The sequence below is a fragment of the Pangasianodon hypophthalmus genome, chromosome 21 (assembly GCF_027358585.1).
Source record: "Pangasianodon hypophthalmus isolate fPanHyp1 chromosome 21, fPanHyp1.pri, whole genome shotgun sequence".
In the NCBI taxonomy this organism is placed as follows: Eukaryota; Metazoa; Chordata; class Actinopteri; order Siluriformes; family Pangasiidae; genus Pangasianodon; species Pangasianodon hypophthalmus.
In genome coordinates, this window is record NC_069730.1 from 463229 (window position 1) to 480115 (window position 16887).

Genomic DNA, 16887 nt, shown 5'->3' on the forward strand with positions numbered 1-16887 from the left:
AAATTATTTACAGAAAAACTGTACCTTTGGCAAACTTGCTCCATAGCACTTAGCCTATAATGAGCGCTGAAGAGGATTCAATAGTTTTTATTTTTACAAAAGCGGATCGAGAACAGATTCTTATTTACAAGGGACTTGGAGTTAAAAACATTTCTCAAGGACAAAACATTATTGGCCACTAGAAAGGACACTTGAAGCTAACATCGAGTCTTTTAGTACAAGGTCAACATTCGTTATGGTGTTTTTGCAAAAGCCTCGTTAAACAGTGCTGCTCGTTACCGGCGTGATAATCGATCCCGTCCTCACGGTGTATAAAACCCTCAGGCTGTGCGTTTACACTTCACTCTTTCTTGCACTTCTATTCACGCCATTATTTACAGGATGGACAGCAATAAATAAATAAATAAATATAAGGTGCATGTTGTCTCCGAGACCTTCCTCTAAGCACCACACTGTGTTTGTGAGTGTTTTGTTGTTGGTCCTGCTCTTCAGTGTCACGTTTCAGCTCCTGACCCTCAGGAAAGACCTGAAAACAAGCTCCTGGGTCGTCTCCTGGTCATCTGGGTCATCCTCATCTTTTTAGTATTTTTTTTGTCGTAAATGAGCTTTAAAGGAGCTTTTAAGGATTTGGAAATCATTTAATCAGTTGTATTGCAGTTGATTGTTTGTGCTTTTTCCAGCCTGAGAGAGATTTTTCAATTTCACAAGAATGAAGTTATGATTAAAGTCTGACATTCTGATCATTCCACACCACTTTCCACCTGGAGCAGGAGCAGTTCTCATTCACTCTAAAATCCTGTTTCAAGAAGCTTACAAAAAAATACTATACTGAAGTTTCGCTCAAGTTCAACAAAGTAATTTTCTTTGTCTTTATTATATAAATGAACTGATCATGACTGTCACACCACCCTGTCACTCAGTAATTTACTGCAACACACACACACACACACACACACACACACACAATGTCTCTGTTGTCTCCCTGACTTAAACTGCTGTTGTTATTGATCATGTTAAATTGTTCCTGAGATCTCTGAATCTATTTCTTTTTATCTGTTCGTTCTTTTGGTCTGTATTTATTTTGATTGTAAACGACAACAGTCATGTTTTCTACACAACAGTCATGTTTTCTACACAACAGTCATGTTTTCTACACAACAGTCATGTTTTCTGCGCCTTCCAAAAGACCTTCTCTCTGAAATCTAGATCTAAACACAAACTGGCCTTTTTTCTTTTTCTTTTTCTTTTCTATTCCACGTCCTCTAAATAGCATTGTGCACATGCGGTTATTGAATATAATTTTTCTATAAGATATTAAAATATTTTTATCAGTCTCTAGTGTAACACTGACTGCATCCCATCTCTCAGATTCCACAGTTTTCCTGTTTCTCTCCGGTTATTTGAAGCTCTGCTGCCGTTAATCAGTCACCAAATCTGAAGCTGTGTGAAAAGCTGAAACTCCATCAATCGCTCGCTCTGGTGCCGCAGCCAATGAAGGGCAATAATTGATTAAACGCTGGTGGGAGGGACGCAGTGGACGAGACGGGGTGGGGTCAGTTCAGGAACGGCAGAGTGATGATCCACTTCAGGGCCAAAATCCAGACTGAGAGACGACAGAGACTAGAGATGGAGCAAAAACACTAAAAGAGCAGCAGTCCAGTCAGCACAGTGGAAAATAATACACACACACACACACACACACAATTATACACACATATACACCCATGCAGGTTATTCAGGTGTGTGAGCTCCACTTGCACACAAAAAGAGACTTGTTCATATCCCACAGTAATTACACATAAGTGCACAGACTCACATTTCAACAATAGCTGATATTTATCAGGAAAAAATAAATGGTCCGAGTGTTACATCACGTGTGTAAGTAGTGTGGTTTGTGTTAGCAGCAGCGTGAAACTCACGTTACAGTCGTGAGTCGAGTGATCCTAACAGATTCCTCAAATTTCACCAACACGAGACACGAGCTCCAGATCACAAACCTATCTCTGAACAATCTCATAGAGAAAGACAGGAAGAGTTAGACTGAGTTACACCAAACATCTGCGTGAAATAGAGAAGAGAAGAGAAGAGAAGAGAAGAGAAGAGAAGAAAATGAGAAAATGGAGTGCAGAAGAAAGACTAAAAAAAAGAACAGACAGAGCAGAAAGGAATGGAAAGAAGAAGATCAAGAAGAACAGAAGGGAGAAGAAGGTGATTAAAAAGAGGAAAAGACTAAAAAGGAAAGAGAAGAAAGGAAGGAAAATGCACAGATCTGAGAAAACTGAAGTAGAAAAAAGTTAGAGAAGGGAACAGGCTATAAGTGAATTCTTAAAAATGATCCTCCTAAAAGCTCAGATGTGGGTCACTTAAGGGTTCTTCGGCTGACATCTGGGAGAATCTTTAATGCAGAACCCTAGAACAGTACCAGAAAAGCTTAGAAAGAAGAACCCGTTTAGAACGTGGACAATTCTGAACCTTTCTAAAGAGTGTGTAATCATCAGGTTCCACCATTTCAGGGTTCAGGTCTTCTCACTCTTTATTAATTAAAATATAATATTAAAATATAATATTCTACACTTGTGTGTGTTTGTGTGTGTGTGTGTGTGTGCGCGCGTGTGTGTGTTTATTCAACAATATCAATCTGCAAAAAATCTTATTTTTTTATAGTTTATTTTTAAAAACTGACATTGAAAGGAATTTGATTGAGGAAAATATTTCCTTTTACAATATCATTTATTAACAAACAATACGACTCGACAGTAAATTATATCATAATTACATTTTTACATAAAAACGTTAAGAACAAGAACAAGAACAAATAATAATAATAATAATAATAATAATAATAATAATAATAATAATAATGAGCAGAATGTGTTGTGGTACCTGAAGCCTGTTGTTTTATAGGACACGTCTGAAGGGAAAAAAGTGCAAATAGACGACTGTAGGACACGGAGGCGGAGTCTGATGACACTCACAACATCCTATTTAAAAAAACAGGAAGTTTGGAACCAAAGGAAGAGGAGGAGGAGGAAGTAATGTATAAAAAATTAAATATGCATACTTTTCCACACCAGTGTAATATACTACTGTTTGTATAAAGTGCAGCTCCAGATTCAGGGGTAATTCACTCTAAAATTTCATTCTAATCCTAAAAGCTCTCATCAAAATTCGGGAAAAATCCGGCAAACTGTTGCATTTTTCCCACTTTTCCAAAAAGTATACTTAAATTCCAACGAGTGTGCCATGATTACACTGAAATTTCAGCTTGGTCCTGTTTACTACATAGTGCACTAAAGAGAGTGGAGAACATCCAGTGCACTCATGAAATCCCATAATGCCCTGCGGCAGGAAGTGTTCAAACTGATTTACCCTGATAAGGCTGAAAATATCCTCAATTTTCAGTTGCATGATGGGGTCAAAGTGGTGTGGTTTAATCAGGTAACATAAATAAGCCCTTAACTAAGGGGAAGTGGATAGGGGAAGTCAGTAAGGGCTGGTTAAGAATTGCACACACTGCTTCTGATCCAGCAGCGTAGCAAACTGAGAGCTGGACGCCATTTTGAATGCAGGTCTGGAATGTCATGTGACTTTATCATTGTTTGGTTGGTCATTATACTGTATATTTTTTTTAATTATAGCTATAATTTAAATGGTCATTATATTTTACACCGGTGTGTGGTAGCTAAGTTATGGGAGTGTGTACTTTATATTAATAATTCACTATAAATTTAAAAACAAGTCCGTTAAAGAGTCAGTGGTTATTTTTGGCTGGACTCCTGGTCGCTCTGTTCGTCTGTGAAGCACACGTCCACGTCACTGTCCTCATCGCTCTTTGGCTCCTCGGTGTGATCGTCAGCGTGCTCTTCCTCCTCCGCCGATCTCTTTTTCATGCCCTGGTGTCCCGGGTGTCTGGACTTGACGTGACGCTCGAGGTCTCTCCGGCGCACCAGCACTTTTCCGCAGTAGTCGCAGCGGTAAGGCGTGTTTCCCTCGGCGTGCAGGCGTACGTGCTTGTTGAGGTTGCTCGGGTCGCCGAAAGGCCGGAAGCACACCTTGCACTTGAGCGGCTTGTAGCCTGTGTGTGTTCTCATGTGGATCTTTAGTCCGTACTTCCGGGAGTAGAGCTTCCCGCAGTACAGACACAGGTGACCTTTCTTCGGTTTGCCCGTGACTGCGTTCGCTCCCGTCGCCACTGCAGCATGCGCATGCGTCACAGAGGGCAGGGGTTCCAGCCTGCCTCGGGATTTCTCCACATGTACGGCCATCTCCCTGTCTGCCGGGCTGCACGTGGGGTTCACGTCTGCCCCGAGCGCTGGAGAACCGAAGTAGGAGGAAACCGAGTCCGGGTAGCGGAGGAGGTGGAACTTTAGCGGGTAGTAGGGCGAGCCGTAAAGCAGCTCTCCGTTATAAACAGTGAACGGCACTAGAGGAACGCTGTTACAGTCTCCGTTGTAAGACGGCGGTAACGAGAAGCGCTCAAACGGGAAACCGGGCGGAATGTGAGGATAGCGAGTCCCGGGGGAGACGTGCCTGAAAGCCGAGGTCTCCTCGATATGAGATAATAATGAAAACCCTCGAGGCGCTGAGTCGACAGGAGTGCGGCTGGCCTTGGAGACCTGAGAGAGTTTGCCAAAGCTGAGTGTCGTGTCTGCTTTTGTGTCTCCGTTCGTGGCCTCGTCAGCCGGAGGGAACATTTTGCCAAGTCCTGCGGGGATGAAAGCTGAGCGAGTGCCAGGCTGAAACGCCACGCAGGAGCTCCCGCCGACCAGGCCGTGGTGGTGTCTGGATGACGAGGTCACGCTCATGTCGAGTGCCCGGTCCTGCTCCTCCTGGCTGGCTCGCCTCGGTAACCCTGCTGCTGCGGCTGCCTTGTTGGTGAAGGGCGAGGTGCTCGCGCCGCTGGGGATATCGCCCGACTTGGGTGAGCGGCTGAAGTTGGCGGAGTCTGGAGGCCCTCGTGGAGCGTGCTCGTGACTGATGGGGGTTCGTGCGTAGCTCAGTGCACAGTGAAAGTGCACGTGTGCTTTGAGGGTGTTTGGATACCGGAATATTCTCCAGCAGTACCAGCAAATGTAGCGCTCTTCACCTGGAAAACACAAACAAACAAAAATTACAAATAAAGTAAAAATAAAATATTAACATTTAATGTAAAAATAATACAAATAAAATAAAACCATATCAGTGGGTAGATAAACAAATTAATTATATTATATTATATTATATTATATTATGTTATATTATATTATATTATATTATGTTATATTATATTATGTTATATTATATTATGTTATATTATATTATATTATATTATATTATATTATGTTATATTATATTATATTATATTATATTGCACCAGCTGATATGACGTCACTCATTTAGATTCACGGATTTTGTATTTTATATGCAATACACATATACAGCGTGGTCTTCTTCTTAGGGAATCTACCTGGAACCTTTTCTGAAAAGGAAACCCTCTGCCGAAGAACCTTTAAAAAAGATTATACTATATTATGATCTTAGATTAGATTAGATTACATTAGATTACATTAGATTAGATTAGATTAGATTTTTGTGTATATGCCGGGATGACACCAGTTGATCTGACGTCATTTCCGTATAGATGTAATGATTTTATAATGCGTTCACAGGCTTTGTGTTTTATTTACCATAACAAAAAGCACAATCTGTCGTTTACACACACAGCAGTAGATAACGCACACACACACACACACACACACTCTCTCTCTCCCGTGGAAGTGACAGCAGATGTTGCTTGAAATCGCAAGTCGTGAAAACAACAAAACACACACACAATGAGTTTGTCCCATCTGTTAACACACACACACACAGGGAGAGAGAGAGAGAGGGAGAGAGAGAGAGGGAGAGAGAGAGAGAGAGTAATAATCCCCCGGTAATAAAAGTCAGTATTGAGAGGGAACAATGCCACTAATTCACCGTACAACACTTCACTCTTTCACTTTATTTGCCTGTGAGAGTATGAATATTAATGAGCGCGTGACACTGTTAACCTTTTCTCCCCTCAGACACTCCGTTAGCATCGAGCAGCTTTTTACTCCGAAAAGAAAATGAAAGTAAGTCGTTACACTGTGTTTATAGACTCCACACATTCACCTGCTGTCTTTCACTCTCACTGCACATCTCTACACATCTCTACACACATCTCTGCACATCTCTGCACATCTCTGCACATCTCTACACACACTGCTCTACACAGATCTCTACACATCTCTACACACACTGCTCTACACACACAACTCTACACACACTGCTCTACACACATCTCTACACACATCTCTACACACATCTCTACACATCTCTACACACATCTCTACACATCTCTACACACATCTCTGCACATCTCTGCACATCTCTACACACACTGCTCTACACACATCTCTACACATCTCTACACACACTGCTCTACACACACAACTCTACACACACTGCTCTACACACATCTCTACACACATCTCTACACACATCTCTACACATCTCTACACACATCTCTACACATCTCTACACACATCTCTACACATCTCTACACACACTGCTCTACACACACAACTCTACACATCTCTACACACATCTCTACACACATCTCTACACACACTGCTCTACACACACAACTCTACACATCTCTACACACATCTCTGTACATCTCTACACACACTGCTCTACACACATCTCTACACATCTCTACACACACTGCTCTACACACACAACTCTACACATCTCTACACACATCTCTACACATCTCTACACACACTGCTCTACACACACTGCTCTACACACATCTCTACACATCTCTACACTTCTCTACACACATCTCTACACATCTCTACACACACTGCTCTACACACACTGCTCTACACACATCTCTACACATCTCTACACTTCTCTACACACATCTCTACACTTCTCTACACACATCTCTACACACACTGCTCTACACACACAACTCTACACACACTGCTCTACACACATCTCTACACTTCTCTACACACATCTCTACACATCTCTACACACACATCTCTACACACACTGCTCTACACACATCTCTACACACACTGCTCTACACTTCTCTACACTGCTCTACACTTCTCTACACTTCTCTACACACATCTCTACACACATCTCTACACACACATCTCTACACACACTGCTCTACACACATCTCTACACACACTGCTCTACACTTCTCTACACATCTCTACACTTCTCTACACACACTGCTCTACACTTCTCTACACATCTCTACACTTCTCTACACACACTGCTCTACACTTCTCTACACTGCTCTACACATCTCTACACATCTCTACACATCTCTACATCATTACACTTTTCTCCTACATGAGTGATTGTCCTAATCTCGGTTTATTCGGCTCGAGTGGAGATTAAGGAGGATTTAATCTCTGGGTTTAGCTGCTCCATAGACATTACAGTTAATCCGATTTAAAGCGTCGCTTCTCTCTGAATCTGATCTTTAAATCTCTATCAAGACAAATTGGATTAATGTTTAAAAGTGGATATGAAAATAAATATATTAACATAGTCATTTGTTTTTTTAATTATTATTATTAATTTACAGATAAATTACCTTTCCTGACAGGAAACAGCTGTTTTTAACTTTTTAATAAATATCTACATATATATCAAATTTTTATGCAAACACAGTGCATATTATTATTATTATTATTATTATTATTATTATTATTATTATTATTATTATTATTATTATTTAATTTTGAAGAATATTACATATTTAAATTAACTTTTAATCTAAATCTAAAATGCCTCTGTAGACTGATGTGAGTTTAAAGATGACCAGATGAAGATGGAGCTAGAGGCCACACACACACACACACACGCACACACACACACACACACACACACACACACACGCACACACACACACACACACACACACAAACACACACCTTTCTCATCGTGTGTCGGTGTTGCAGTAGTGGGAATGTGGAACCACTGAGCCAGAACCTCAGAGTACCAAACACTCAGCTCCTCTCCGACCGGGATCTCCCTGAGCGTGCGGTAAAATATCTGCAACACACACACACACACACACACACACACACACACACAGTTAACACAACTTACACCCTTGTGATCATAATAATCCATATTTACTCTGAATTTCAAGACAGAAAACATGTAAGAGTCTAATTTACACTGAAATGAAATGGAAATGATTTCTGCACTGTACTGTTGTGTTCATGACATTTATTAACATTTACATTAAATAAATTAATGAAGAATTTTCTCTCAGACTGAGAGCTGAATTTAATCTCACTCATCATCATAAAGGCTTCAGAGCACAGAATCACTCACGTCTCTGAGCGAGAGTTTAATAATTTAACAAAACACAAAACACCTGCCAGGTTATTCATTTACTCCTTTATAAGATAAATCATTAAATTATTAACTCAGTGAAGAGAAATCTGTGACACACACCCTGAAGTTAGTTAGTTAGTTAGTTAGTTAGTTAGTTAGTTAGCTAGTTAGCTAGCTAGCTAGTTAGCTAGTTAGCTAGTTAGCTAGTTAGTTAGTTAGTTAGGTAGTTAGTTAGCTAGTTAGTTAGTTAGTATTATTGACGTTTATGGACATTTATTTATGGATATTTGTCTTTAGCTTCACCATACAGTATAAACAAGGACATCAAAACAACAACCTAAAAAAACAACAACTCAAAAGTAAAATAATAATAATAATAATAATAATAATAATAATAATAATAATAATAATAAAAGAACAGTATAAAAATCTAAAACTTAAAAAAGTTAATGTGATTGTGTGATTGTGTGATTGGAGCTGTGTGATTGTGTGATTGTGTGATTGTGTGATTGGAGCTGTGTGATTGGTTAATCCTCACTCACCTGTCCGCCAGGTAAATCTGACACCGCCTCCAGGTTCTGTTCTTGGCTGTTCCTCGCTGCTCGGATTAATAAAATCCACTCTGAAACTGCAGAACCGCATTCATCTACAAACTCCCCTCTGACCAGCCGCACCTACAATAACAACAATAATAATAATAATAATAATAATAATAATAATAATAATAATAACAACAACAACAACAACAACAATAATAATAATAATAACAACAACAATAACAATAATAATAATAATAATAATAATAATAACAACAACAACAACAACAATAATAATAATAACAATAATAATAATAATAATAATAATAACAACAACAACAACAACAACAACAATAATAATAATAATAATAATAATAATAACAACAACAACAACAACAACAATAATAATAATAACAATAATAATAATAATAATAATAACAACAACAACAACAACAATAATAATAATGATAATAATAACAGTAATAATAATAATAATCAGATTAATTGAATGAAACATTGTTGATGAAAAGGGTTTTTCTCTCCTGAATCCACGGAAATCTCCCGCATTCGTTAGAAATCCTACGGAGTTTCACGTGTGAACGACTTGCTGGATTTGTTACGCATGATGTCGTAACTCTGGAAGGTTATAAAAGGGGCGGGGCTAGCGCGCGAGGAGCTTCTTACGACGCAATTCGTATAAAATTCAACAACGTCATATGTTTCCTCTTCTTACTCCTCACGTGAGCTGCTTTAACACGCGCAGCACTTAATCCGGATTAAAAAAAGAAAATATAATAAAAAGGAAAAGATAATAAGTTAAGAAATGTGGACATGCACTCTCTGGTACAAAAGAAACTAAAAAAAAGAAAATCGAATCGGATTCAAAGCCCCCAAAAAAAACCCATGACGTCACGTGTGTACAAATATCATAATTTGACATTATATCGGAAAAAACCCGTTTTATTGTAAGTGTATAATTATGGTGTAGAATGATGTCTTTCTCCAGCTTTAACTCTTTAACTCTGTAAACATGAGCAGCTCTGAAGGCGCGTGACGGATTTCTGTATTTCTATATTTATTTTTAATTCGCTTAAATTGATTGAGGCGCGTTTACAGCTTTAATTTGTTTCCATTTAATTTAATTTCTTTTTGTTCCCGTTTCCCCTGGGGGCCATTAATTTCACACACACACACACACACACACACGCACACACACACACACACACAGGGCGCGGTAATGTGTGTTTATTTGCTCTATTAGACAGCGCAGATGATCTCAGAGGAGGAAAAGCGCTTTAATTAGTGAGAAATGAATTCACCGTCTCTAATAAATTAAAGATTAAAAGCGCGTGACAGCTGCGTGGCCTCGAGCGCGACATCCATCACCGCGGTGAAGAGGGGCGGGGCTTCGACATGTACAGCTAAATATATACAGCTAAATATATACAGCTAAATATATACACTTAAACAAATACAGCTAAATATATACAGCTAAATATATACAGCTAAATATATACAGCTAAATATATACACTTAAACAAATACAGCTAAATATATACAGCTAAATATATACAGCTAAATATATACAACTAAATATATACAGCTAAATATATACACTTAAACAAATACAGCTAAATATATACAGCTAAATATATACAGCTAAATATATACCCTTAAACAAATACAGCTAAATATATACAGCTAAATATATACACTTAAACAAATACAGCTAAATATATACACTTAAACAAATACAGCTAAATATATACAGCTAAATATATACAGCTAAATATATACAGCTAAATATATACACTTAAACAAATACAGCTAAATATATACAGCTAAATATATACAGCTAAATATATACAACTAAATATATACAGCTAAATATATACACTTAAACAAATACAGCTAAATATATACAGCTAAATATATACAGCTAAATATATACCCTTAAACAAATACAGCTAAATATATACACTTAAACAAATACAGCTAAATATATACACTTAAACAAATACAGCTAAATATATACAGCTAAATATATACAGCTAAATATATACAGCTAAATATATACACTTAAACAAATACAGCTAAATATATACAGCTAAATATATACAGCTAAATATATACAACTAAATATATACAGCTAAATATATACACTTAAACAAATACAGCTAAATATATACAGCTAAATATATACAGCTAAATATATACCCTTAAACAAATACAGCTAAATATATACAGCTAAATATATACCCTTAAACAAATACAGCTAAATATATACAGCTAAATATATACACTTAAACAAATACAGCTAAATATATACAGCTAAATATATACAGCTAAATATATACCCTTAAACAAATACAGCTAAATATATACAGCTAAATATATACACTTAAACAAATACAGCTAAATATATACACTTAAACAAATACAGCTAAATATATACAACTATCCTACAGATGAACAGACATATAAACACTTACTTATAAACATTTATTTATATTTACTATTCCTCTCATTTATTTTAGTGTAATATTTATATTTTATATTTAATACACTACACTATGATTTTTTATCTCTCTCCTGTGTAATGTTTGATTTCAGGCAGCGCTTTAAAGCTCTACATTCTACAGTAATAATTCTACAGTCTGGATCACAATAATCAACTTTCATCACGGATTGCAAAATTAATATAAATATATAATTAAAAATTATTCCTCCTTCCTCAGCTGGAGTCACAATCCTGATTTTATTTATTTATTTGGTATTTTTAATAGAGCTCTCATCTGGTGAACCATTTCAATTTTTTAACGATTATTATTTTTTTATTTTAATTTTTTTATTTTAACAATTTAAAAATTTTTAACCATTATTGTAAGAGTGTTGGATTATTGTAAGAGTGTTGGATTATTGTAAGAGTGTTGGATTATTGTAAGATTATTGTGAGCGAATCTGGTGATCAGGACCCTCAGGCTGGAGCGGAAGAGGAGTGCTGATAATAAACTGTTAAATATCGCGGTATTTTGTGTAACTGATATTAAATATATATTATTAAGCACATGGACACGCACCAGCTTAAATATTACTTTGCTCTCACTGCTCTCAACTTTATTAAACTGAATTATTGATAAAAGTTTTTATTAATTTTATTTCCCGTCACCGGAAGTAATAAAACTGTAATAATAATATAAATATGAAATCTAAGAATGAAAGAGACATCAGTCTCAGCACATCTCTCTGTACCAGCTGAATAACTCATCTATTCTTCATCATCCTCATCCTCATCCTCATCATTACAGCAGCTCCATCACTGACCCCGAGTTCAGATCTGATTGTAAACTGGAATTAATCGGAGTAAGAAAATAAACCTCATCGGATCTGATCTTGTTCTAATCACACTGCTGGAATTAAACATCAGACAGATAATGAGGAAAACTGCAGGATAGAAAAATAAACCTGTCTAAAAGATTTTAACAGCGATGATTAAATCAGTAACAGACACGAACAAGAAGATTTCAAACAGGAGAAAAACATGAAGTAAATATCTAAAAGCTATCAATTAAATATCTAAAGAGAATAAAGGACATATATTAAAAAGTATAAATTAAATATACAGGGTGTAAAGTAAATAATTTTTGTGAGCCATTCTGTTCACTGAATCCGGAAGTTTTTGCTTATTATTTTTACACATTGAATTTTCTGAAAAGATTTTGTGTTTTTTATTTCATTCTAATCCTCACTTTATTTCCTCTGTGTGTTTCGGTTTGCTTTTGATCTCAGCTCTTTATTTTTGTTTGTTTTAATCTGTTATCTGTTTCTTAATCTGAGCTCATCTTCCTAGATTAACATTATTAACAGTAAACACAGCTTTACTGCGGGATTAATCCTAATTAGGAATAATCTGATTTAATCCAGTTAAATGTTTATTCATTTCTCTATAACATCTCTAATATAAATGATCAGTTTATTATATAATTTAACACTTTATTCCACTTTAATGAGTTACAGTGAAGACGTTTGATCACACGGACAATAATAATAATAATAATAATAATAATAATAATAATAAAGTTATTAAAAGAGTGTGACTTATTTCTTGGAAATGTTTAAATGTGTGTTTTGTGGTTTTGTGTTCATCTGTTTGGCTGTTTATGTGTAATTATTTAATGTTTATGTTTATATTTATTATGCTCATTTATTTACTGCACTTTTGGACACAGTGAGTTTGTTTTAAAGGTGTTTTATGAATCATTATAAATGCTAATTAAATGAATTAACTATTAAATTAATTACTAACTTAGTAAAAAGGTCAATTTTTCCTTTATTATTATTATTATTATTATTATTATTATTATTATTATTATTATTATTATTATTATTATTATAGTTTAATGCAGGATTATCCTCTTTAATCGAATGGACCCTCACCTTCTTTTTAACTCCGACTTCCTTCCGGTCTGAGACGCACTTCCCCAGGCGGAAGATTCCCGGTACCGGGCCGAGGCGCGCGCCCGCGGGGATGCTGCAGTCCGCGAACACGCCGATGGAGGAGGTTCGACCCGCCTGCATGACTGAGCTGTGGATATCAGGGAGTGGAAACCAGAACCGAACCCGGGACACTCACTCACACACACACACTCTGTCTCACACACACATACACACACTCACACACACATACACACACACTCACACACACATGTAGACACACCGAGCCTGGGATGTGATGAGTTCCGCGTCCTCGCGCGCTGTGACTCGGTGTGTTTGAGCTCTCCGCCTTTTTCTAACTGCTGAGGGGAAGTGAGGAGGGGTCTGAGAAACACCGAGTTGCGCTCTTTTTTTCAACAGCTGTGTATATGTGTGTGTGTGTGTGTGTGTGTGTGTGTGTGTGTGAGAGCTGGTCACATGGAGACTTTCCCCCCTGCCAGGCTCATATAATAATGAGGCGCTCCAAAACCGCTCAGGAGACAATTATGCGCCCCCGAGCGACCCCCAAAAAATCCAATTTGTCAAGGGCAGAGAAAAGAGCGGCCGCATTAATCCTCAGCATGTGGCTTTGTGCTCCGGACAGGTCCGAGATTTTAAGTGACAAACCCGCTGTATAATTTCACCATAAATTCTCGGAGGCTCGCGCTTTGTTTCCACACAACACCGATTTTTCTTCTGGAGTCGCAGAGCGCTTTAAGCGTCCTCTCCTTCATCCTTTATACACTTCAAAGCGCCTTTATCTTTCCCTCCTCTCTCTCTCACTCACTCTGTGTGTGTGTGTGTGTGTGTGTGTGTGTGTGTGTGAGAGAGAGAGAGACTTTGTTAACTTTCTATTGACTCCCGGCGTGTGCCGAACAGGTACTCAACAGGAGGACTAACACACACACACACACACACACACTCACACACACACACACACACACACACTCACACACGCTTTCAAAAATACAACTTCGTTTTTTAAATAATTTACAGTTTATTAGCAAATCATCTGCATATTTTTCTCAGAGTAAAATGTTGAGAAGCTAATTGACCTTCACTGATAAATTCAATTCGAGAAATAAATTAAATGTTTTCATTAACTGATTTCTGAAGATTCTTTTCAGATCATTTATCTACTCAATCAGCCTGCGAAACAAATGCTATTCATAAAAATATTATACAACAGACTATATTCATGTTTTAAACTAATTTAACTAATTCTATAATAAAGTACATTTCTAATTTTTATTATTTACAGATGCACTTTTCCCAGAATGAACTAGGAACATGTTCGTGACTCCATCCAGAGTGTGAACTTCACTGATGTAATTTTTTCTGCTCTATTATTTTATTAAAACTTCGTTTCTATTCCGTGAGAGTGTCAGTAAAAAGGGAAAAGAGGAAGCTGAGGAAAGACCACGCAGACTCCGGTCTCACACAGGGATCCCTCACCTCTCACCCTCAGCAATCAGCCCACCTGAGCTACTGACCCCGCGCTGCTTCAGCTGCTGCTTCAGGTGCTGAATGAACCCTCAGAAGAAACACCTCTTTACATATGAACACTGTAGAACAGATTTATATATAAAACCTGAATATAATCTCACACATGTTCAGCACTGGAAGAGTCGGTGTTAATAAAACACTTCTTACGTCATCTTGTCTAATGACGTGTCTTTCACTTCTTTATAATTTATTTATTTCTGTAAAAGTCAGCGCCTTGTTTTTTATTAATTAATTAATTAACACATTAAGAGATAAGTCAGTATTTTCGATGGTAATTCAGTACTGTAACAGATTATTTAACCCTTTAAGGTGTTGATTAAAGACTCAGAGTTTTTTTTTTAATCGTCTTTAAATGTTTAGATGTTTAGATTTTATTAACTATAGATGTTTATAATTAATTAGATGTTAATTGAACGCTGTGGGTTTTAATTCAATCCCATGCGCGTCATTTAAACACTGTAAAGGGGATTTCTGTGATTTAAGAGCGTGATGGAGGTTTTAGTTTTTCATTTCAACACTGTAAGAGTTTAGACACAGAAAGTGTTAATGCCAAGATGTTTTTGGTCCTGAGAATGTGGGAATGTGGGAATGTGGGAATGTGAGAATGTGGGAATGTGGGAATGTGGGAATGTTCGAGGAGAAAAGAGTGTGAGGAGGAGAAGAGACACTTTGCATTGCAAAAGGTTATAGCTGGTGTAAAAAAAAAACAGATAGAGAGAGAGAGAGAGAGAGAGAGAGAGAGAGAGAGAGAGTTTATTTTCCCCTTGAACGTTGTGTGTGTGTGTGTGTGTGTGTGTGTGTGTGGAGGTAGATAGAGTGGTTGGTGAACCCGGAGCTCAGTGGACAGATGAATGGAGATCCCTGGTGGGACATTGCTCCTCTAAACTGCGCCTCTTCACACACTTGTTGTTCCTCTACATTCATGCTTCATTAGTGTGTAACCTGTTAAATGGAAAGGCTTGGGAGTGTGGAGAAAAGCGCAAGTGCCTTCACACACACACACACACACACACACACACACACACACACACACACACATTAAATAAGACTCTTTTCTTCCCCTCGTGTGATGTTGAGGATGAGGAAATAAAGCTGCTCGCCTCTAATTAATGTGTTATTTTAAGAAAAAGAGGTGAACAATGGCTCCGTTCATCCTGATCTACTCTCACCTCATTTCCCATCCCATTTACTTCCAAGCTCCACATTCATCCCACTTTCCTTCCCTCCACAGCTTTTCCTCCACAGCTTTTCCTCCACAGCTTTTCCGCAATAAAGAACATTTCCTTTTGTCTTGTGTCACAGAGAGAAATTTAAAAACCTCTCAGCTCTCAGACACAAAGCTGAAGTGTTTTCACTGAGCAGGATGGGAACCAGCCACAAGTGACCAACATTAATAAATAACCAGGGCTACCATTCACACACACACACACACACACACACACACACACACACACGGGTTCGCGTGTCCTTCACGCTTTTTAAAGCATTAAAGAAAGAGAGAAGGAGGAGATTCACTTCTGAGAGACAGAGACCCACCTCTAACACCACAAATACACACAAACACACAAACACACACAATCTACACACAAATGCACATGATATACACACAATATACACACAATATACACACAAATACACACAAATACACATGATACACACACGATATACACACAAACACACACTGCACACCCGCTGGATTAACACAGCAGCAGCTCTGAGACTGGTGTTAATGCAGTGATGTTTGCTGCAGTGTGTCGGTTTGAGTTTCAGACAGAAAATCATATTTAAATGGCTGACCCTGAATAAATATAAGTATCTGAGGAGCTAGAAAAACACATTTTTAGCACTTCTAATACCTGGACATGCTTCAGCGGTGTGTGTGTGTGTGTGTGTGTGTGTGTGTGTGTGTGTGTGTGTGTGATCAGGTATTAGTGTGAATAAGACATGGAGCAGACAGAGTGTGAATTCACCTATTTTATTTATGTAAAAGTTTCCTGAA

At 37.5% G+C, this 16887-nt stretch overlaps 1 protein-coding gene across 1 annotated transcript; it reads right to left on the bottom strand.

Annotated features, from left to right (window-relative positions):
* Window positions 1-2755: 2755 nt before the first annotated feature.
* On the bottom strand, window positions 2756-13788 carry prdm13 (PR domain containing 13). Its single transcript, XM_034297780.2, has 4 exons — window positions 13347-13788; window positions 8916-9047; window positions 7962-8082; window positions 2756-5086 (listed from the first exon to the last, which is right to left on the bottom strand). The coding sequence occupies exons 1-4, from the start codon at window positions 13485-13487 to the stop codon at window positions 3759-3761; spliced, it is 1722 nt and encodes a 573-aa protein (XP_034153671.1). The 5' UTR covers window positions 13488-13788; the 3' UTR covers window positions 2756-3758.
* Between the last annotated feature and the right edge of the window lie 3099 nt (window positions 13789-16887).

Excerpts from the sequence above, each read along its gene's own strand:
- prdm13 (XM_034297780.2), bottom strand. The coding sequence starts at position 13,487 with ATGCAGGCGGGTCGAACCTCCTCCATCGGCGTGTTCGCGGACTGCAGC. Across the intron at positions 9,048-13,346 it reads AAGTCGGAGTTAAAAAGAAG|GTGCGGCTGGTCAGAGGGGA; the intron begins GTGAGGGTCCAT and ends TTGTTATTGTAG. Across the intron at positions 5,087-7,961 it reads ACCGACACACGATGAGAAAG|GTGAAGAGCGCTACATTTGC; the intron begins GTGTGTGTTTGT and ends TGTGTTTTCCAG.